This window comes from Pristiophorus japonicus, chromosome 17 (assembly GCF_044704955.1).
Source record: "Pristiophorus japonicus isolate sPriJap1 chromosome 17, sPriJap1.hap1, whole genome shotgun sequence".
NCBI classification, from domain to species: Eukaryota; Metazoa; Chordata; class Chondrichthyes; family Pristiophoridae; genus Pristiophorus; species Pristiophorus japonicus.
In genome coordinates this window covers 106,060,809-106,083,757 of record NC_091993.1, presented here as the reverse complement: position 1 = coordinate 106,083,757, position 22,949 = coordinate 106,060,809, and the positions used below count along the sequence as shown (strand labels likewise).

The following is a 22,949-nucleotide window of genomic DNA, read 5'->3' as shown; positions in this document are numbered from 1 at the left end:
ATCACAGGCAGTCTCTCGGAATCGAGGAAGGCTTACTTCCACTCTAAAAATATGAGTTCTTAGGTGACTGAACAGTCCGAGTAGAGAACCACAGTCCCTGTCACAGGTGGGACAGACAGTTGCTGAGGGTCAGGGTGGGTGGGACAAGTTTGCCACATGCTCTTTCCGCTGCCTGTGCTTGGTTTCTGCATGCTCTCGGCGATGAGTATTTTGCTGAATAACTTATTATTCAGGGAATTTATACCTCCAAACGCCTTCCTTCTAGACTATCCGCAGCACGTGGTCGCGGAGGGGGAGTGCTTATATCCACCTGGGATGGAATCCATCAGGTGCAGCAGCAGTGGTCGTGCAGTTTGTAACATTTGACATGGAAATCCTGCAATAACAGAGCTGTGCACATCAATATTGCCTCTTATCAAAGCCTTCATTTTCTTTCAGGTGATGTTATTACTAACTGACAGAATATCTCAACTTGAAACAACACCTTTATTATTAGGTTAGAATACCCCCTACACATAATAACCAGGCAGATACAATAGTGGCAAACAGAGATGTAACCAGCAATAACTTAGCAAGTAAAGTGGCAGGGGAAAGCTACAAAAGGCAAGCTGCGTGAGGTTTTATTTACAGATCCAAAAAATAAACATTGTGAGCTCAAGACTGTAATGTACTTGCTGAGTCACTGGACAATTCGCTTTCACTTTATATCATGTCCTGATCCTCTGCTATGCATCACTGTCCTTTCATATCGAATCATTCTTCATTTCGTATCAAATATCTTTCTCTGGTCCATTGTAATTTTGTTCGTTCCTCATACTGTAGAATGATTTGGTAAAACATTTCACAGGAGGAGGAAACAAAAAACACAGTACCTGGCCCTGTCACGAAAGAATTGCTCAAAGGGTCAGATATATATATCCATCCTGTAGCACAGGCTGCCAACAACAACAACGTATTTATATAGCGCCTTTAACGTAGGAAACCATCCCAAGGCAATTCACAGGAGCGTTATAAGACAACAAAAAATTTCACACCGAGCCAAATAAGAAATTATGGCAGATGACCAAAAGCTTGATCAAAGAGGTAGGTTTTAAGGAGCGTCTTGAAGGAGGAAAGAGGTAGAGAAGGTTTAGGGAGGGAGTTCCAGAGCTTAGGGCCTAGGCAACAGAAGGCACAGCCACTGATGGTTGAGCGATTATAATCAGGGATGCTCAAGAGGGCAGAATTTAAGGAGTGCGGATATCTTGGGGGGTGGTGGGGGGCGGTTGTGAGGCTGAAGGAGATTACAGAGATAGGTTGTGAGGCTGAAGGAGATTACAGAGATAGGGAGGGGAAAGGCCATGGAAGGTTTTGTAAACAAGAATGAGAATTTTGAAATCGAGGCACGAGGCTTTGATACTCTTATTCAGCAGCCATTGAAAAATTGAAACTCCACTGCTTTCTGCCCACCACAAAGATATGTTTAAAAGCTATTTTTATTTTGTCTGATAACATCTATGCATTATCTCTCACTCAAACGCTTGTGAGCTTTCATTCATGCACAAAGAGCCAGCAGTAAAAATGGAATGGTTTGTGTCTTCCTAAAGATCTGTTGCTTCATAATTTAACTAAGTGTCAATAGCAGGGTTACTCGAGGCTGTTAGACAACCACCACAATGGGTTTTAGGTGTTAGGGTGTTCAGTTTTATTTTGTGGGCAAGAAATACATTCGGTCACAATGTTCAGTGCAGTGAATACAAATCTTCTCATTTGCTTTCCAATTATTCTTCCAGTGATCAAACAGCCAACACATTTTTTCTAAATTGGTACTGAAAGACTGAGTAAATCTCTTATTAAAACATGATCATTTGTTCGTGTCATTTGAATGCAGCATTTTCCGGAAGAATTTAAATGAACTCATTTTTATACTTATTAATTGGAAATAGTCTGTACCAATCTTCTATCATTATTCAACACTAAATCCCACAGCAATGTAAACAGATGAGCACTCAAACACCATATATTTTTTCATTCTTTTTAAAAGAATGTCTTGTACATGCACATGACAATCCATGGTTTAGTGTACCTTTTATTGATGAAGATTAATGTGTCCTAAATGTTTCTAGCTTGGCCATCTTTCACAAATGATTTTTAGGTACTATAATAATTTGGGATTTTCACTAAAAATAATTAGAAAAATGCTGACAGAGATAGACAGTATATAGCTCGACACTGGCTCCCTCAATTAATCAAATATAAGTGATTAATTGATTTGTAGAGGACACCTCTCCATAGCAGTGAATTATTGGTGTTCTTTCACAAGTATAAAAGACCCATAACTCAGGAGGGTCGCAGGTGAAATTGAGTTATGGCTGCCTTTCGCACGAGCGAAAGAACACCAACAGTTTACTGGTGAGATAGCCTGCCTTATTCTACAGGAGAGAGCGATCCTATACTCATAGTACAGCTTTCTAAACTAATTGTTCACAAGTATGAAGCTGCTAACTCTTAAACGTTAATTCCCATGAGTTATGCTAGACTTTGATGCATGTGTGAAAACTACACTTAGAGACAAGAATGTCAATCGCAAGCACCGATGAAATGACGGCAAGGTGCAAACAACCTGGTTTTTTCATGAGTGCCATACATAGGATATACGGCACAGAAACAGGCCATTCAGCCCAACCATGCCGGCATTCATGCTCCACTCGAGCATCCTCCCATCTTTCCTCATCCAAATCTATCAGCATAACCCTCTATTCCCTACTCCCTCGTACGCTTGTCCAGTCGTCCCTTAAATGCTATTCTATACTATTCACTTCAACCATTCCCTGAGATAGTGTTCCACATTCTCACTACTCTTTGGGTAAAGAAGTTTCTTCTGAATTCCCTATTGGATTTTTTGGTGATTATCTTATATTGATGGCCTCTAGTTATGCTCTTCCCCACAAGTGGAAACATTCGTTCTGTATTCACTCCATCCAAATCTTTCAGAATTTTAAAGACCTTGATTAGGTCACCTTTCCAAGAGAAAAGAGACCCAGCCTTTTCATCCTTTTCTGATATGTATACCCTCGCAATTCTGGTATCATCCTTATAACTGCCATGGTGAGGAAGGGTAAAGGGTTCTCTTTATCCCAGGAAGAAGTGCAGTTTAAACACTTCCTGAAACATTACGAATCACTGTTTTTTAAAAAAAAAATCTCCTTCCTCACCTTCCATAGCCTTGCCACGATGACCATTAAAACTCATCTAGCTACAACTGTGCTTAAAATGAAAGGCAGTGAGACTTCAAAACTCTGGCTACATTTTTGCTTGGCTGAATAGCGGTGAACACTTGCATCACCCAATAATGCCATGGTTAGTTGCCACACTTGACTTGATTTGTAAGCTGCATTAACTGATGTAGAATATCCGGGTAAAAATAAGTGAGTGGAGGTTAACAACTGCTTGCGAAAATTACTCAAACCCCACAAACATCAGTGACACACTGAAGTTTCAACTGCTAAATATACAAAAGCAAATGAAGGATTTCAATAGCCTTTTTACATTGCAAGACCATCCGGATCTCTTGCAGTGCTGAATTATCTATCGTTCTCCCCACATACCAGAGACAAATAACAAAAACACAAAAAGTGCAAGCCTGATTCCTGACTAACGATTCAACTTGAAAGTTTAACACCATTTTCACTCTAAGATGCTATGTGCTGCCAACAATCGGATCTTTTTCTATTTTGGGTTTATTTTACAAGTGCAAGCGACCCACAATTGCCGACTGCCATTACAGCTGCAAATCTTTTCAATGAGTGAAATGATGATAGTAAGTGACGCATTAACTGCTGTGGGACAGTTATTCCTCCTTCAAACTTGGGAAATGTTCTTAACTACATTTTTTTCCGAAGAATAACTTCAACAGTTGTGCAGCATCTGGGAAGCGAGAAGCTAGTCAGTGAACTGATGACGCATGGTGCACGATACCTATTTTGTGTATCTAACAAGGAAGTTATTTTCAATGATATGAAAAGCTGGTATTAAAAATAAATTCAAAACTTATGGAATAAAGAAATTTTACACGACAGAAAATTAATTGACTAATTATTTGGTGAACTGCTTCATATGGTTAAGGCATGACATCATTCCTTCACTTTATCTGTTCATTTAAAGTCTGTCGTACAGAAAACTGCCATTATTCAGTATCTAAATCTGATATTTGTATTGGCTGAAAAGTGTAATAAGCGGTGGCTCATTCTTTGTGACATACATGTCCAGCACCTTTTGCCCTTGCTATGCTGCATTTGTGAAGCAGTAGTACGTAGTAGCACATCAGTGTAAACATAGAGGGAGCCTGGCTACTTATCCACACTGGAGGGAGGAGGAAACCAGATGAATGATGTGCATGCACACTCAAAGGGCTCAATTGCGCCGCTTTTCTCCGTTGATGGGTGCGGCGAAAAAAATCGCTCCCTACTTTGGCCGCTGTCCGGCCTCTCCTCGGTCGTTGCGCAGCGTGGCCAGTTAAGTTGGGGGCGGAGCCAGTGTCCTGCACTGAAAACAGTGCCGGGACATCTGCACATGCGCATTGGAGTTGGGTTGCGATGTCCGCACATGCGCAGTAGCGGCGAAATAGGAACAGGAAGAGTGGGTGGAGGAAAATGAGTTTTGAACATCCGTGTGTTGGATTACAAAATCAATTTATGTTAGAAAGGGTAAATCCCGATGCGGAGCAAAAGGCCGTGTTCTTATTCAAATGTTTCCACCATCCTTTCCAAGGACCCTTGTATGTGATTAAAGGAGGGCAGCGGCAATTCCTGCAGCCGCTGTGTGTGCTCCGATGTCGGCTGTTCAATCGCTCCCTAGCCCAGGCCGAGTGGCCTCCCATTGCATTGGCGCCCCGCACCTCTCCCAGGCCGAGTGGCTTCCCGCACCAGCTGGCCCGCTGCCTTTCCCGGGCTAAGTTTTCAGATGGGACTAACTTCTATTTTTTTTATTTGTTATTGAATGCTTATTACTTTTTGTGCTTTGTTTAGTGCTTTCTAAGTCTTGGTGCAAGGTCCTCTCCGCTTCCCTTCCCGCCCCTATCCCAGGCCGATTGGCCTCCGACGTACCTACCTGCGCAGATTTCTTAACTCTCCAGAAGGGTTTTCTGAAGTGGCCACATACACTGGCCTAAGTAGATTTGGAATAACTATTAGCTGGCCAAAACTGGCATAGGTGGCTGGTAAGGCCCCCCTTTGAGAAAAAAAATTAAACTAAAAAAATCCTAACTAACTCACTTACACTGGCGCAAATTGAATGTGCAAAATGGGGATTTTCAAGATACTCCAGAAAAATCAAGTTGCTCCAAAAAAAAATGGAGCAACTCCTGGCCAAAATTGAGCCCAAAATACCTGCACAGAAGATAATTTTACTTGAACTTCACTTTCTAATGATTGAGAGCGATAAATGAGATGTTTTAAACAGTGGCAAATGATGCACTCATTTCTTAATCTGACCTGCACATGCAAGGTAGATTAAATAATATTAACTCTGTGGCACTGGCTTGGTTATATGAAGTCGTCTAGCTTTCTTCAAGATTTGGAGCAGCAATTGTTGTCGGCACATCTGTACATCCTGCATCATACACTTTGTGCTGCTCCAAGTTTTACTGGAATGCAGAGTACCTCATGCGAGTGGCATTTATAACGGATAGACAAATGTAGAGGGAGTCCATTACACCTCAGGAGATATTCTGGACTTTGGGACACTGTATCTGCTCAAGCTGACGGACTAGAGCAACAACATTACTTCACTGATGGACCACCATCTTGGTTTGGTTTTGATGGAGACATCAAGACCAGTAAAATTCCTGCCTGGTTATTGGCAGCAAGAAAGCAGTAGCTCACTATCTGGTGGTGAATGAGGCCTGCTCATAATTTATTGTTCAAATAATTGATGGAATGTATTTGATTATAAAGTAAACATGAAGGCAAATGGCAGCGAGAGGGATAACATATGTGCAGAATCATTTTATACATATTTAATAACTGCTACAGGTTTGATGACAAGCATTTAAAGAAACTGTGATCTTCAGAGCTTTTTTGCTGTTCAAAGAAAATGGTAATCTTGTGTGTGTGTGTGTGTGTGTTTTGAAAGAGGCTTCAAACTGATTTCAATATTAAGCGTACAGATTATGTAACACACGAACACAAGCAGTCATGTTATTTCAGCAAGATTGTGAATCTATTTACAACAAAGCCGGGAAAGATTAGAGATTGTACGGTAGATCTCCTAAATTGAACAGTGCTGGATTATTGTAATAAAATCATTGAGATTTTAGCGTTGCAAGGATAACAAAGGACTTTGGCTCATTATCTTGTCTGAGGCTTAGCTTATACTTAATTTAGAGCTTTCTACCCTGTGGAGTTAGCATTAGGGCCTAATAAACTCAGCCAATTTACAACTATAAGCCAGTCCATACACCTCTGAAGAACAATCACACTTCGTAAAGCTAACAGCACACAAATCTGCTACATTGCTGAAGCCACAGTAGAAATTGTTTTGTTGACATTAACATTTTGGGTTGTCAAATATGCCAACTACAGATATGCTTACAAAAAAAGGGAATCGTGTTTTTGTGATGGGTCGATTAAAATGGCTGGCCTATGTGTGATAACTCAGTCACCTTGTGTGAGGTTCTTAATGCTACATTTATATAATGAGCCAATCAATTTGGACTAATTAGATTTTCCACTTTGAACAGAGTTTAATTAGAGTTTGTGCACTAGAGCAGAATATATGGGACCAATGAATGCAAGAGTTCACGACTGGCTTATCAGACAAGGCTTGTGTGCATGTAAACCAATATGTGGCTAATACTGGTAGACAATGTCTTGGTTGAGCCTCTGTATCATCAGGTTATAGCTGAGCTAACAGCAGCTAACAAACTAACTGCCCAGTGCTGCAGTTGGGGTTCTTGAATGGAGTGTGCCATATTTTCTGATATTGCACCTTATCTGAATTATAATAGTTTTATGAAACTAAATAGAGGAAAAACAGATGGAAAGAAAATGGAGTATTGTCATACAGGCTTCCTGTCAAAATGCTTGATTTGTCAAGACTGAGGGGAAACCCATTGTTCTTTGTATAGGTCATTCATTGCCCACTTGCGTAGAAGTTATAAAACTACTATTCACCAGACGCCACAGGGCATCATGGAGCAGGAGAAAATAATCGACTCATTGATATTTTTCTTACTTCTGTAATACGAGGATTGGTGCACTTCACGTTTTTGCTTGACAGGTCCAACCATTGAGAAGAAACAATGGGACAATGCTGCCTCAGGGTACATCTCCCTTCACCACTGCACCAGCCACACTCGAACTTTTGGTTTGCTTTCAGACAAAGGCCACAGCTCTCTCTCAGTGCGTCACACTTGTATAGATGAACTGGAATCAGAGGAAATTTTAAAAAAAATATACAGTTTTAAAGGTGCAGATCTTGCCAACTTCAACTTCTAACACCCAAACCACAAATGTGTTGATTAGAAAATATGAAAATAAAGATTTCAAATCAGCTTAAAGTGAACAGGATGAAAAAGTTCAATGTTACGTTCAGCACTTGCCTCCCAAAACAGTGACCCACCATTGAAGGAAAACTAATTCCAATCAGAATGGGAGGTAGGGTACACCGAAATGCGGTATGGTGTCCACCATCTGGGACTCCAATGTAGGCAGAGCTGGATTAAGAATGAGCACCAAGAACATTCAAGGCCTCTCTGCACGTCCCACCCCCACAACCCATTGAAACACTAACGTGAAGCAAAATACACAAAGAAATAGCCCCGTAGAATGATCGCACACATTAATAATAAATCAAATCACATCACAATATACTACATTTAAACTAAACTGATCGAGAGGTTGCACGCCGTTTTTCCGTATTATGGCAAGTGTTACCGGGAGCCCATTATTTGGTTGGGCCTCTGGGCAAGGGACCGATAGGCCCGTGAGTTAATCCGCCCTGAATGTAGGCTGTGGCAACAAAATCAGGGTAAGTATTCGGACTAAAACTCTCTTTATTTCAATGTCGGATATAGATCGGTGACACGAAAAATCAGCATTCAAGAAATGCTGGTATAGTGACACTGTTCTGGTGGGGGAGCGTCTTCATGTTGAGAAAGATGTTATGACACTGAAAAAGCATTATAAGAAAACTGCTATGATCATTGCTCTTCCTCGCACATACCATCTGCCACTATCATTCTGAAGCTATTTAAGCATTGATAACTTTAAGACCCACTTTAACCCCAACATTTTTTCATTCTCATTAATTAAAAAAAACATTCATTTAATCTGTAAAATAATTACATTTACTTTGATATCGCCTCAATAAACAAATACTGCAATGAAAATCTGTGACTTCATAAAATTCAAGGCAGCATCGCCTTTGGGAGCAATGACTTGCATTGATACATTGGCTTTTACATATAAAAACATCAAGGTATAAACACAGAGGCATAAAGGAAAACACACACTGAGCCAATAAGGAAAGAAGCACATGTCCAGAAGCATGAAGAGGCAGGTCTTAAGGAGGAGAGCGAGGTAGAGAGGGAGAAGGGTTTAGGGAGGCAATTCCAGAGAGTGGGAACAAGACCACTGGAGGCATGGTCACAAATCTTGGGCAGAGGGAGGGCATCACAGAAGGAGCTGTGTGAGAAGAATGGAGAGTTTGTGGGGCTGTGGGGCCAGGAGGGATGTAGGGCTAGAGGAGGTTATAATAGATGGGGAGAGGTGAGGCTGTGGAGGAATTTAAATACGTCAGGCGCAATGTTGACCAGCAAGGACAGGGGTGATGGGTGAGTGGGACTTGGTGTGGGCAGCACAATTTTGAATGAGTTGCTTCTGCAAAAGGCAGACAGGAAGCAGAGAGTCGGGATAAACGGGTCCTTTTCAGAATGGCAGGCAGTTACTAGTAGGGTGCCATAGGGCTCAGTGCTGGGACCCCAGTTCTTTACAATATACATTAACGATTTGGATGAAAGAATAGAGTGGTACTATCTCCAAGTTTGCGGATGACACTAAACTGGGTGGTGGTGTGAGCTGTGAGGAGGACGCTAAGAGGCTGCAGGGTGACTTGGACAGGTTAGGTGAGTGGGCAAACGTGTGGCAGATGCAGTATAATGTGGATAAATGTGAGGTTATCCATTTTGGGGGCAAAAACACGAAGGCAGAATATTATCTGAATGGTGGCAGGCTAGAAAAAGGGGCAGTGCAACGAGACCTGGGTGGCATGGTTCATCAGTCACTGAAAGTGGGCACGCATGTACAGCAGGTGGTGAAGAAGGCAAATGGTATGTTGGCCTTCATAGCTAGGGATTTGAGTATAGGAGCAGGGAGGTCTTACTGCAGTTTTCAGGGCCTTAGTGAGCCCTCACCTTGAATATTGTGTTCAGTTTTGGTCTCCTAGTCTGAGGAAGGACGATCTTGCTATTGAGGGAGTGCAGCCAAGGTTCACCAGCCTGATTCCAGGGATGGCTGGGTTGTCATATGAGGAGAGACAGGATCAACTGGGCCTTTATTCATTGGTGTTTAGAAGGATGAGAGGGGATCTCACAGAAACATACAAGATTCTGACGGGACTGGACAGGTTAGATGCGGGAAGAATGTTCTCAATATTGGGGAAGTCCAGAACCAGGGGACATAGTCTTAGGATAAGGGGTAGGCCATTTAGGACTGAGATGAGGTGAAACTTCTTCACTCAGAGTTGTTGACATGTGGAATCCCCTACCGCAGAGAGTTGTTGATGCCAGTTCATTGGATGTATTCAAGAGGGAGTTAGATATGGCCCTTACGGTTAAGGGGATCAAGGGGTATGGAGAGAAAGCAGGAAAGGGGTACTGAAGGAATGATCAGCCATGATCTTATTGAATGGCGGTTCAGGCTCGAAGGGCTGAATGGCCTACTCCTGCACCTATTTTCTATGTTTCTATACGAGGTCAGCCAGGAAGGCATTGGCAGAATTGAGGCTGGAGGTAAAAAGAAAGATCTACATTTATATAGCACCTTTCATGACCACCGGATGTCTCAAAGGGCTTTACAGCCAATGAAGTACTTTTGGAGTGTGGTCACTATTATAATGTGGGAAACAAAGATTTGGACGAAGATTTCAATGGCTGTTGGGCTGAGGTAGGAATGGAGGCAGGCGATGGTACAGAGGCGGATTAAGGCACTCTTTGTGATGGAGAGGATACGAGATCGGAAGCTCATCGTGGGGTCAAACAGAATGCTGAGGTTGTGAACAATCTGGTTCAGCCGTGGCCAGGGAGGGGGATCGTGTCGGCAGCTTGTGGTGGAGGCCAAGCATGATGGGGTTTCTGTCTTCTTAACGTTTAGCTGGAGAATGTTACCATTTATCCAAGTCTGGATGTCACAGAAGCCATGAAGGGGTCAAGAAAGATGGTGGAGAGGTGGAGTCAGGTACCATCAATGTACATGTAGAAAGCTGTCCATGTCTGTGGAGGATGTTATCAAAGGGCAGCAAGGGAAGGGTGGGAAGCAGCAGTGACTGCTAAATGGAGGATCTAGCTATGAGCTCCTCACACTTCTAATTAGAGTCAAGATTGGAGAGGGCAGGGGAAAGGGGTTAAAGGAGGTGTTTGGTGGTAGTGAAAAAGAGCCTAGGGTTATGTTTACCCTCCAGGATGATCCTAAAATAGTAGACAGTTTTGGCAGAAGAGAGTAGAGCTTGATGTGGTCAAACCAGATCTGAATAGATGGTTAAGCAAGTTGGGTGCCGATAAAATTTGCACCCCTTGGACTTCAGGGAGCACAGATGAGGCCAATATTAAGGGAATGATAGGGATGGAAGATGGCTTATGGTCGCCAAAGCAATACGGCTGACTTTTTTATCCTCTCTCATTATCCACCAGAAAAGAACCAGTTTATATTAGTCCGTTTGATACACAGGACATCTAGGTTTTCATTTCCAATGTCTACTGACCAAATCTCATCATGAACAATCTCTTCTATAAAAGCAGAGAATCATGTTCATCAATATGACATCTGAACATACCAAACCCAATCTTTGAGCAGTGATTGTACCTCCCTTTTTCCCAAGCAACAGGAAGAGGTAACGAATGTCTGCAGGCCGTATTTATTTACTGATAGTGTCACGCTGTAAAACTGATTACCAAAGCTGTCATTAGGAAGAATATATGGGGAAGAATGACTCTGGTCAGTGTCAGGGCATTCAGAAAGGACATGTTTACAATAGCACTGCACACACTGATAGCCTTTCAAGAATGAGTAGGATTTGCTTATAAATCATCTTGAGTACAACATTACATAATTATGTTTAAAAGAACAGGAATTATCATATCCTTTTAAGTTAGGAATATATATTGTTAAAACGACTTTCAACCAATTGCATCGTACAATAAAAACAGTATCAATTGATTTCCTCGGAGGTTTTAGAATAGATTTCACTATTATGAAGCAAAGCGCTTGTTTTTTATATTAAAAAATGGATACTCTGTTCTTAACTGGTAAGCTTAACCAGTCCTTTCAGATAGTAGAAGCTTACCGGAATACAGCGGGAAGCCAGTTTAATGGCATGTTACAGCGTGATGTGCGTTATAGAAAGTCATGGGGCAACAGCAGGATTCTGTTAGGGGAGCGGTGTGAGGTCTGCTTAATAATGCGGTGAAATGCAAAACATCTGTAGTGATGTTACCAATGCAGATCTCAAACCGTCTCCATCCAACCAAGGCTTTTGTTTAAAATCTGCTTAATCTACAAAACATACTGCTGGTAAACACAGAAATCTTGGCGCAGACTTCGATTTTCAATTCGTTTTTCTAATACCCACTCTTCACTACAGTAACAAACTGCGGAGACAGCAACTAGAAGGTAGAACTTCTTGGGCATCAGCACATTTAAAAAAAAATTAACCTAGTCTGCCTTATAATTTTCTATTAATACTTGCATTCTAAACTGTTGTGTGTTCAAATACTGCATCTGTTTACCATCATCCAGAGGCAGTCAGCTCTTTTCAAAGAGTGGAAAATGGAATCAAGGTACAGAAGACTGTTTAAGCAAACAAGAGAGGATTGCTGTATCAATTGCAGTTGGAACTTGGTCAGTGTGAAGGTTAACAAAACGCTCATGGTGGAGGTAGACCAACAAACTCGAGATGAAGCCTATACCATTGTACCTCACGCTTGGTGCCACCATAATATAAACTTCATTATGCTACTGAGGACAAAAATGCTGCAAAATGCTGGCATCAGAGTTCGTTGTTTCTTATTGGCTGCAGGAGACACTGCCCAGAAACAACAAAACAATTTTACTGGAATAGAGAAACAATGAGAGATAAATTTATCAGTCAGACAAGCAGCTGCAGTCCTACATGCCTTCTAATGCCCAGTGTTGATCTGCAATGTTAGTAGCTTTAGGACAATTCATCCATCTGCCTCCTCGGTCACAGATTAAATCGCAATGCATGGAAGGAGATTTAACTTCAAGGAAGCACGATGTAATTAGGAGTGATGGTCATAATTAGATGAGAGCTACTTTCATGAAATCTGGAGTATTTGGGACCTTTGTATTCCACAGTATGAACACGTTTTTGGAAGGTGGGGGAGGGGGAAGGAAACTGCGAGTTTAATTTAAAAACTTTATTTAAAAAACACTATAGCATAATAGATGAGCATCAGTCCACAACACAGTGAGCAGCACAAGGAAAAAAAAACACCATGCATTTATACACTATGCCTTTATACACACTCTCCAAGAATGAGTCAACCTCCATAGATGGAGCCATGGTATGTAGGGTTAAGAAATGTAGGTTGAAGCAGATCTTTCATCCCAGAAAGTTATCTGAACAGTTACAAAGAATCTGTGCTAATACTGGTTCAAATAATCATAGAAATTTACAGCACGGAAGGAGGCTATTTCGGCCCATCGTGTCTGCGCCGGCCGACCAAGAGCTATTCAGCCTAATCCCACTTTCCAGCTCTTGGTCGGTAGCCCTGTAGGTTACGGCACTTTAAAAAAAAAATACTTGGATGTGCACTTAAAGAGGGTGAGGGTTTCTGCCTCTACCACCCTTTCAGGCAGTGAGCTCCAGACCCTCATTACCCTCTAGGTGAAGACATTTCCATTCATATCTCCTCTATACCTCTCCCCAATTACATTAAATCTATGCCCCCTGGTTGCTGACCCCTCTGCCAAGGGAAACAGGTCCTTCCTATCCACTCTATCCAGGCCCCTCATAATTTTATACATTTCATTAAGGTATCACCTCAGCCTCCTCTGTTCCAAAGAAAACAGACCCAGCATGTCCAATCTTTCCTCATAGCCAAAATTCTCCAGTCCAGGCAACATTCTTGTAAATCTGCTCTGCACCCTTTCCAGTGCAATCACTTCTTTCCTGTAATGTGGTGACCAGAACTGCACACAATACTCCAGCTGTGGCCTAACCAGTGTTTTGTACAGTTCAAGCATAACCTCCTTGCTCTTGTATTCCATGCATCAACTAATAAAGGCAAGTATTCTATATGCCTTCTTAATCACCTTATCTACCTGGCCTGCTACCTTCAGGGATCTGTGGATCTGCACTCCAAGGTCCCTTTGTTCCTTTACACTTTTCAGTGTCGTACCATTTAATGTGTATTCCCTTGCCTTGTTAGACCTCGCCAAATGCATTACCTCACACTTATCCAGACTGAATTCCATTTGCCACTGTTCTGTCCATCTGATCAGTACATTGATATATTTCTACAATCTACAGCTTTCTTCTTCATTATCAACCACACAGCCTATTTTAGTGTCATCTGCAAACTTCTTAATCATACCCCCAAGCCATTGATATATACTACAAAATGCAAGGGACCCAGCACTGAGCCCTGCGGAAACCCACTGGATACAAAAATACCCATCAACCATTACCCTTTGCTTCCTGCCTCAGCCCATTTTGGATTCAATTTGCCACTTTGCCCTGGATCTCATGCGCTTTTACTTAAGTGACCAGTCTGCCATGGGGGACCTTATCAAAAGCTTTGCTAAAATCCATATACACTACATCATACACATTGCCCTCAATGACCCTTCCTAGTTACCTTTGATGTCTGCTGGGTTGTCAATGATGAAGTTACCATTCCACATCACTGAGAATTCGATAGGCAGGTCACTGACGTCCAGTGCGTCATAGTGGTACTGAAACAAGAGGTGAGAAAAACACACACGCCTGCAAGTTAGATACTTGATTAACAAGGTCAAAGTCAAATATAATGTTTCTAACACTCTAAATAATATTTTAAACCAAATTAGCTGTTGTGGAAGATGTCAGAGTAGACTGTGTTTCGAGTGAACTGTTTTACTCTGCTCAAAGTCTTTCTTCTGCAAGAAATAGACCTACTTTTTCACGTTTCAATTACTAAGATGTTAGAAAGAGAATCTCTTCACAGTGACTGAACTTCCACTCAATCCTTACATTTAAAATATTAAATCCCAAAGGGCTGTGGATGCTGATTTGGTGAGTATATTCAAGGCTGAGATAAGATAGATTTTTGGACTCTAAGAGAATCAAGGGATATGGCGATTGGGCATGAAAGTGGAGTTGAGGTCAAAGATCAGCCATGATCTTACTGAATGGCAGAGCAGGCTAGAGGGGCTGCATGGCCTACACCTGCTCCTAATTCTTATGTTCTTATAGTACATCTAGTAACATAATGCTCTCAAGCAAAGCCAGGTTCTGCTGCAATAGTGATTGAGATTTAAACTAGCCTGCCCTCTGGAGGTGACTTTTCAACCATTCTACCCTGGAATCCACCTTGCAGGAAAGCAGTTGACCTATGCTACCATGCCAATGAGCAATAGACCTGCCCGATCAAAATGTTCTTCATTTGATTAATCAGAAATCATCTTTATTGACAGTTGTCTGTAGCTCAGATTGTCGTCCCTTGCAACTGAAGAAAGAATCAATCATCAAATCATGATCAAAGTAGCACGGTGACATGAGCAACATCCTTGGAGTCATAGAATATGGAGAAGAAATATCTTTTAAGTATTTGCAATTATCGAATACAAGCTTGGCAGTTCAAGAGGCTGAGGGTCAATAATAGCTACAGGCTGAATGTTTGAGTCTCAGGGACTCGTCCTCAAAACTCGGTCACTTTTCACATTGGAATTTGCTGTCATCACTTCAGATGTTCCTTTTACTCATTCGGAAGGCTTTTTGTTTTAATCATCAGTTACTGCTGCCTTGAATTGTATAGTCTATTTCAGGTATTCTGCAGAAATCTGGCATGAATCTCTTCACAGTATGCAAATATTAACAACATAGTTACTATTATGAAGGTATCAACTTGATTTTATATATATTTTATCTTACTATCCAGCATAAAAGTTTTAAAACATAGAAAAATTAAATGTTACTATTTATTTTTATATTTAAAAACCCTGTCTATGAAGGCAAGTTTATTTTTAACACTATTAAAACAGTTTTTTTTTAATTTCAAAAAAATAAATTTCTCTCTAAAACATTCAATTTAATGCAATTTTTATTAATTTAAAAAAAGTGAAGTGTTTTTTTAAATTTATATCTGTTTTAATTGATTTTAGGGTATTCTCATTGATAGTAATGGGAGATCGGAGCTTCCATTACTATGAATGAGAATACTACATTGTGACTTGTGGTCCAGGCCCACGTGATCCCAGGATGCGCATTCAATCCTGGAAGACATGTTCCCGTAATCTGGACTGGGAATCTAGGCCTCGGAGCGCAATCCTACAATCCTCCGGGACTACTGGGTATTTTCGTTAAAAAAATTTTTGTCGGAGGCGTTCGCCTGCAGGAAGCCTCCGACCGCAATTTTCCCCTCAATATATTACATATTATAATACCATAAGCCGTGCCCGTGTCACTAAACAACAATCAAGAATCGGAACCACGGCCATTTTCCCCCCTCCCTAACTCATGAGCATTAATGTCAACAGGTGTACCTTTAGTGACTCTGCACCCGAGATTAGCAGACCCTGCACAGACCAGAGATCAAACCTGGAATCCTTCCGATCTATGTGGCTCAGACACTCTGAATTATTGGGGAAACTTGCTGACTTTAAGAGAAAGCCACATCCAATATAACAAAACAAAAATTCACGTAGGCAATGTTATTTACCTGTGAGAAAGTCCTCCAATAATTTAGTCCCCTTAACATACTCAAGTACTAATTAATGGAGCATATTTAAGTCAGAGTGGCAGCCTCAGAAGAATGATCTTAAACCAGTCCCTCCTCTGTTTGCATTGAGTATGTGTGACTCATACTGAATTCAGTTCAGCTGCAAAGTCCTGAAGGCTGACAGTTGCTGATAACAGACTTTGGTTTCTCTTATTATTGCCTTCAGTGCCCTGCCACCCTTTGAACGACACAGACAGATAGGGCACATCTAGTTAAATCCAAGATAAGGATTCTATTTCAGAAGCAGCCGTGTCAGTGCCCGAATATAATTACACACCTCTCTGCCATTGTAATACCTGATGAAGTAGTCTTCTGTTCTTTGAACACCAGCTTTGTACAAGAGTAAAGCTTTAGACCTTCCAGCCCTGGTCTTTTCAAAGAATACAGCTTTGTCAGTCCAGGCCACCAGCTACTTGTAGTACATGCAGGTCAAAGACCACTTAACAGACTCTGAAGCTCATATGGACTGCCACTTACAATCAGCTCTATTTTAAAAAAAACACACACACATTTCTATTCTGTACACTCCTAGGGCTCAATTTTCCACATGGGTGATTTTTGGCGCAGTTGAAGAGGTACGTCCGATTTTTTAGTGGCCCAAATGCAGCAAAAAAAAATCCAAGTTTCGCCGGAATTAACTTTGAATTTGGGGCAGCGCAGATTGGCCTTAAGCTTTGTGGGTGGAGCTTAAGGCCTGTGCCAAAAACTGATGTTGCTAGGGTAACGAGGGACGGGCAGAAGGGCTGAGGTTGGAAACTGAAGAAGAGCTGAGACTGGGCTGGAAACTGAAGCCGATGCTATCCTGGGCCAAAAGGACACCGCACCGGCCTGCCCGCGTATTATCTGACTTATCATGGGCAACCCCCCATCATCATTTGTAATACATAAGCTTCTCTTTCTTTCCACTCCCCCGCCCCTCCTTATTTTCTCTCCTCCTCTTCTGGAGGCTCTGGCTCATTTAGTATGAATGCACAGACACCATCCATTCTCCAGGGCCTTGACCAGGTGAGATAGTTAATCTCAGCTAAAGAGGTAATGCGAGCCGGCGCGGAGTCTTTTCGGCCCGGGATAGCAACGAGCCTGCCCGCACCAATCCCAGGCCGAAAGGACCCTGCACTGGCCCACTGCAATCCCGGGCCAAAATGACCCACCTCCCCCCCACCACCTACCTGCCCTGTCTTCAGCTCCGTTGAACAATGGCATCTTCCCTCCGCCGATTTTCTCTTCTCTGTGCCGATTTCCTTAAGTGTAGGGAAGGTTTTTCACAAGGGTGCAGTGCGCCGTTTTGGAAATAAATCGTACTTGGCCAAACTCGCTTAAATGGCCAGAAGTGGCACACCCAGCAGGTTCCGCCCCCAGTGAAGTAAAAAAATCCGGAACTAATAAAAAATCGGACGTACCTACTTTAGAGCGGTGCAGAAACTTTGGCCAAACTTGCAGATTATTGTCTGCTCCAAAAAAAAGCTGCATACGCCAAAAGAACATAGAAACCTAGAAAATAGGTGCATGAGCAGGCCATTCGGCCCTTCGAGCCTGCACCGCCATTCAATATGATCATGGCTGATCATGCAACTTCAGAACCCCACACCAGTCTTCTCGCCATACCCCTGATCCCCTTAGCCATAAGGGCCACATCTAACTCCCTCTTGAATATATCCAATGAACTGGACTCAACAACTTTCTGTGGTAGAGAATTCAACACTTTCGTCACTCTCTGGGTGAAAAAATTTCTCCTCATCTCGGTCCGATTTCGCTTAACCTTTATCCTTAGACTGTGACCCCTGGTTCAGGACTTCCCCAAAATCTTCCTGCATCTAAGCTGTTCAGTCCAGTCATAATTTTATATGTTTCTATGAGATCCCCTCTCATTCTTCTAAATTCCAGTGAATATAAGCATAGTCGATCCAGTCTTTCTTCATATGTCAGTCCTGCCATCCCGGGAATTAGTCTGATGAACCTTCGCTGCACTCCCTCAATAGCAAGAACATCCTTCCTCAGATTAGGAGACCAAAACTGCGCACAATACTCAAGGTGAGGTCTCACCAAGGCCCTCTACAACTGTATTAACACCTCCCTGCTCCTATACAGAAATCCCCTAGCTATGAAGGCCAGCATGCCATTTGCTTTCTTCACCGCCTGCTGTATCTGCATGCCGACCTTCAATGACTGATGTACCATGACAGCCAGGTCTCGTTGCACCTCCCCTTTTAATAATCTGTCACCATTCAGATAATAATCTGCTTTCCTGTTTTTGCCACCAAAGTGGATAACCTCACATTTATCCACATTACACTACATCTGCCATGCATTTGCCCATTCACCTAACCTGTCCAAGTCACCCCGCAGCCTCTTGGCATTCTCCTCACAGCTCACACTGCCACCCAGCTTAGTGTCATCTGAAAACTTGGAGATATTACATTCAATTCCTTCGTCTAAATCATTACTGTATATTGTAAATAGCTGGGATCCCAGCACTGAACCTTGCGGTATCCCACTAGTCACTGCCTGCTATTCTGAAAAGGACCCGTTTATTCCCACTCTTTGCTTCCTGTCTTCCAACCAGTTCTCTATCCACATCAATACATTACCCCCAATACCATGTGCCTTGATTTTGCACACCAATCTCTTGTGTGGGACCTTGTCAAAAGCCTTTTGAAAGTACAAATACACCACATTCACTGGTTCTCCCTTATCCACTCTACCAGTTACATCCTCAAAAAACTTTAGATTTGTCAAGCATGATTTCCCTTTCATAAATCCATGCTGACTTGTACCGATCCTGTCACTGCTTTCCAAATGCGCTGCTATTACATCTTTAATAATTGATTCCAGCATTTTCCCCAGCACCGATGATGGGCTAGCCGGTCTATAACTCCCTGTTTTCGCTCTCCCTCCTTTTTAAAAAAAAGTGGGGTTACATTAGCTACCCTCCAATCTATAGGTACTGATCCAGAGTTTTTTGGGAAATGACCACCAATGCATCTACTATTTCTAGGGCCACTTCCTTAAGTACTCTGGGATGCAGACTATCAGGCCCTGGGGATTTATCGGCCTTCAGTCCCATCAGTTTCCCAACACCATTTCCTAACTAATAAGGATTTCTCTCAGTTCCTCCATCTCGCTAGACCTTCGTCCCCTAGTACTGTTGGGAGGTTATTCGTGTCTTCCTCAGTGAAGACAGAACCAAAGTATTTGTTCAATTGGTCTGCCATTTCCTTGTTCCCCATTATGAATTCACCTGATTCTGACTGCAAGGGACCTACATTAGTCTTCACTAATCTTTTTCTCTTCACATACTATAGAAGCTTTTGCAGTCAGTTTTTATGTTCCCTGCAAGCTTCCTCTCATAATCTATTTTTCCCCCCCTAATTAAACTCTTAGTCCTCCTCTGCTGAATTCTAAATTTCTTCCAGTCCTCAGGTTTGCTGCTTGGTGGCCAAAATTCAGCCCCTAGTAACTGCATGTTTCAGGCTCATTTTGAGGTTCCTTATCTGAAATGTGCACTTGCTAATGGGACTAAAGGCAGATAAATCCCCTGGACCTGATGGCTTTCCTCTTAGGGTCTTGAGAAGTAGCGGCAGCGATTGTGGATGCATTGGTTGTAATTTACCAAAGTTCCCTGGATTCTGGGGAGGTCCCAGCAGATTGGAAAACTGCAAATGTAACACCCCTATTTTAAAAAAAAAAGAGGCAGACAAAAAGCAGGAAACTATTAACCAGTTAGCCTAACATCTGTGGATGGGAAAATGTTGGAGTGCATTATCAAAGCAGCAGTAGCAGGACATTTGGAAAAGCAAAATTCAGTCAGGCAGAGTCAGCATGGATTTATGAAGGGGAAGTCATGTTTGACAAATTTGCTGGAGTTGTTTGAAGATGTAACAAATAGGGTGGATGAAGGGGAACCAGTGGATGTGGTGTATTTGGACTTTCAGAAGGCATTTGACAAGGTGCCACATAAAATGTTACTGCACAAGATAAAAGTTCACGGGGTTGGGGGTAATATATTAGCATGGATAGAGGATTGGCTAACGAACAGAAAACAGAGAGTCAGGATAAATGGTTCATTCTCTGGTTGGCAACCAGTAACTGGTGGGGTGCCACAGGGCTCAGTGCTGGGACCCCAACTATTTACAATCTATATAAACGACTTGGAAGAAGGGACTGAGTGTAACGGAGCCAAGTTTGCTGACGATACAAAGATAGGAGGAAAAGCAATGTGTGAGGAGGACACAAAAAATCTTCAAAAAGGACATAGACAGGCTAAGTGAGTGGACAAAAATTTGGCAGATGGAGTATAATGTTGGAAAGTGTGAGGTCATGCACTTTGGCAGAAAAAAATCAAAGAGCAAGTTATTATTTAAATGGAGAAAGATTGCAAAGTGCTGCAGTACAGCGGGACCTGGGGGTACTTTTGCATGAAACACAAAAGGATAGTATGCAGGTACAGCAAGTGATCAGGAAGGCCAATGGTATCTTGGCCTTTATTGCATAGGGGATGGAGTCTTGCTACAGCTATATACAGTAGTGGTGAGGCCACACCTGGAAGACTGCATGCAGTTTTGGTTTCCACATTTACAAAAGGATATACTTGCTTTGGAGGCAGTTCAGAGAAGGTTCACTAGGTTGATTCTGAGGATGAAGGGGTTGACTTATGAGGAAAGGTTGAGTAAGTTGGGCCGCTACTCATTGGAATTCAGAAGAATGAGAGGTGGATCTTATCGAAACGTATAAGATTATAAGGGGGCTTGACAAGATGGATGCAGAGAGGATGTTTCCACTGATGGGGGAGACTAGAACTAGAGGGGCCTTAGAATAAGGAGCCGCCCATTTAAAACAGAGATGAGGAGAAATTTCTTCTCTGAGGGTTGTTAATCCGTGGAACTCGCTGCCTCAGAGAGCTGTGGATGCTGGGACATTGAATAAATTTAAGACAGAGATAGACAGTTTCTTAAATGATCAGGGGATAAGGGGTTATTGGGAACGGGTGGGGAAGTGAAGTTGAGGCCAGGATCAGATTAGTCATGATCTTCTTAAATGGCGGAGGCTCAAGGGGCCATATGGCCTACTCCTGCTCCTATTTCTTATGTTCTTACGTTATTATGTTTCTTTATGTACAGAATAGTTTATGATAAATGTTTTTAAAAGTTTACAATCAATGTTTGGTGATTGTAGCCACCTGTCCCATTGTATCCTTCAACCATCTCTGTGCTGTCAGACTGCCTGACAGGTGTCAGCGGAGGACATTTTGACACATCCATGACTGGAAAATTGGAGAGAGATAAGCAATGGATTTCTGCCCAGTCCGTAAACTCTACTCCCTTTGCCACACATTCCATTCCATCCTCTCTCACTGGCCATTCAGTGTCTGGAGCAAGCCATGTAAAATTTTAACATCCTAAGAACTGACCTTCAAATCTCACATCCTATCCATTATTAAGATCACTCAATTTAATTTCTACAATATTGCCCAGCTTTGCCCCTACCCCAGCCCCACTGCTGTAGAAAGTCTTACCTCGAGACTCAAATTCTCTGAAGTCCTACTTGCTGGCCTATGGTCCACCATGTTGAACTCAGCCTCCCATATCCTATCCCATACAAAGTCCTCCTCACCCCTGCCCTTGTTGACATATATTATCTCCCTGTCTCTTCAGTGTATGAATTTAAAGTCCTCGTCCACAAACCCTCAAAGGCCTTACCCCATCCAATCTCTGCATTCTACTGTGGGTCTTGTAACCCCTCCTGCCCCCATACACCGTGGTCCTCTGATTCTGCTTTTCTGTGGATCCTCCTCTCCCTTCATCCCACTATTGGTAGCAAAGAGAGCAGCGAGAAATCGTGGAGCAACGTGATCGGGGCCCGGGTGAGGTGTGAGTTCGGGGCCAAGAAGAGGTGAGGGCCCAGGGGCAGTACGGGCCAGCCCACACTGCGATATGTGCACGCACTAGGTCCATGCAGCAGGGCAGGTCTCCAGTCGTCTTGGTTAATCCTTGCCACTGGACCAAGACCTAGCTCTGTCAAGCCCGTGTGGTGGCTGGTGTGCAACGGCCATCACACATTAAAAAAATCCACACACCGGCATCTTCCACCCTTTAACATGTAGTTCGGGATCTGGAATATTAGATCCTTCAGTGAAACACCTGTGAACTCAACCCTTTTTGGCGTGGACGCAAGTCATCCTCAATATGAGAGACTACCTATGATGATGGTAGCAGAGCTTCACTTCCTCAGCCCTACATTGGACCATTCCATCTCTTGAAATTCCTCTGCTTTTCTACCTCTCTCCCGAAAGATTCAGTCACCTCGTTCAATTCTCCGACCATGGCTTGCCATCCGTTTCTTTACCAATTATGTTTTCTCTCCCTTTAAATTGTTTTGGTACGTTTCTCATAAAGATAATATATAAATGCAAACTGTGGCCTGATCAGTTATAAGTACAGTATCTGTGATCAGACAAGCGCAAACAATGGAAACAGCAATCAGATCGACTAATCTCATTACTGAGCAGCAAACGCCAGGCAAAAACTAAACCTAGGAGAAAAAAATTAGAGTGTGTCTAATCTCAAAGAAATATAAAGCTTAACTGTCTCTCTAATATTTAAAACTCTCGTACAGCGACTGAGATGTTAAAGCGTGGTTGAACAGAATGTCAATCATGCATTTCTGTTCTGACTGATCATCAGTCCCTGTCACTCACAGGACTCTGACTGTCAGCATTCAGCTCGGAATTAACCCAATCTGATCGAGGCAATGAATT

The 22,949-nt window shown here is 42.5% G+C and overlaps 1 protein-coding gene across 4 annotated transcripts in view; it reads right to left on the bottom strand.

Moving 5' to 3' along the window:
• The window catches only part of plxna2 (plexin A2), a 513,884-nt gene that overhangs the window by 184,415 nt on the left and 306,520 nt on the right, over positions 1–22,949 (bottom strand). For all 4 annotated transcript variants that reach the window (XM_070859435.1, XM_070859436.1, XM_070859433.1 and 1 more), the window contains 2 exons: positions 14,075–14,171; positions 7,213–7,403 (listed from right to left, as the gene is read on the bottom strand). In XM_070859435.1, coding sequence (XP_070715536.1) covers positions 7,213–7,403; positions 14,075–14,171 — 288 coding nt within the window. The remainder of the gene's footprint in view (positions 1–7,212; positions 7,404–14,074; positions 14,172–22,949) is intronic.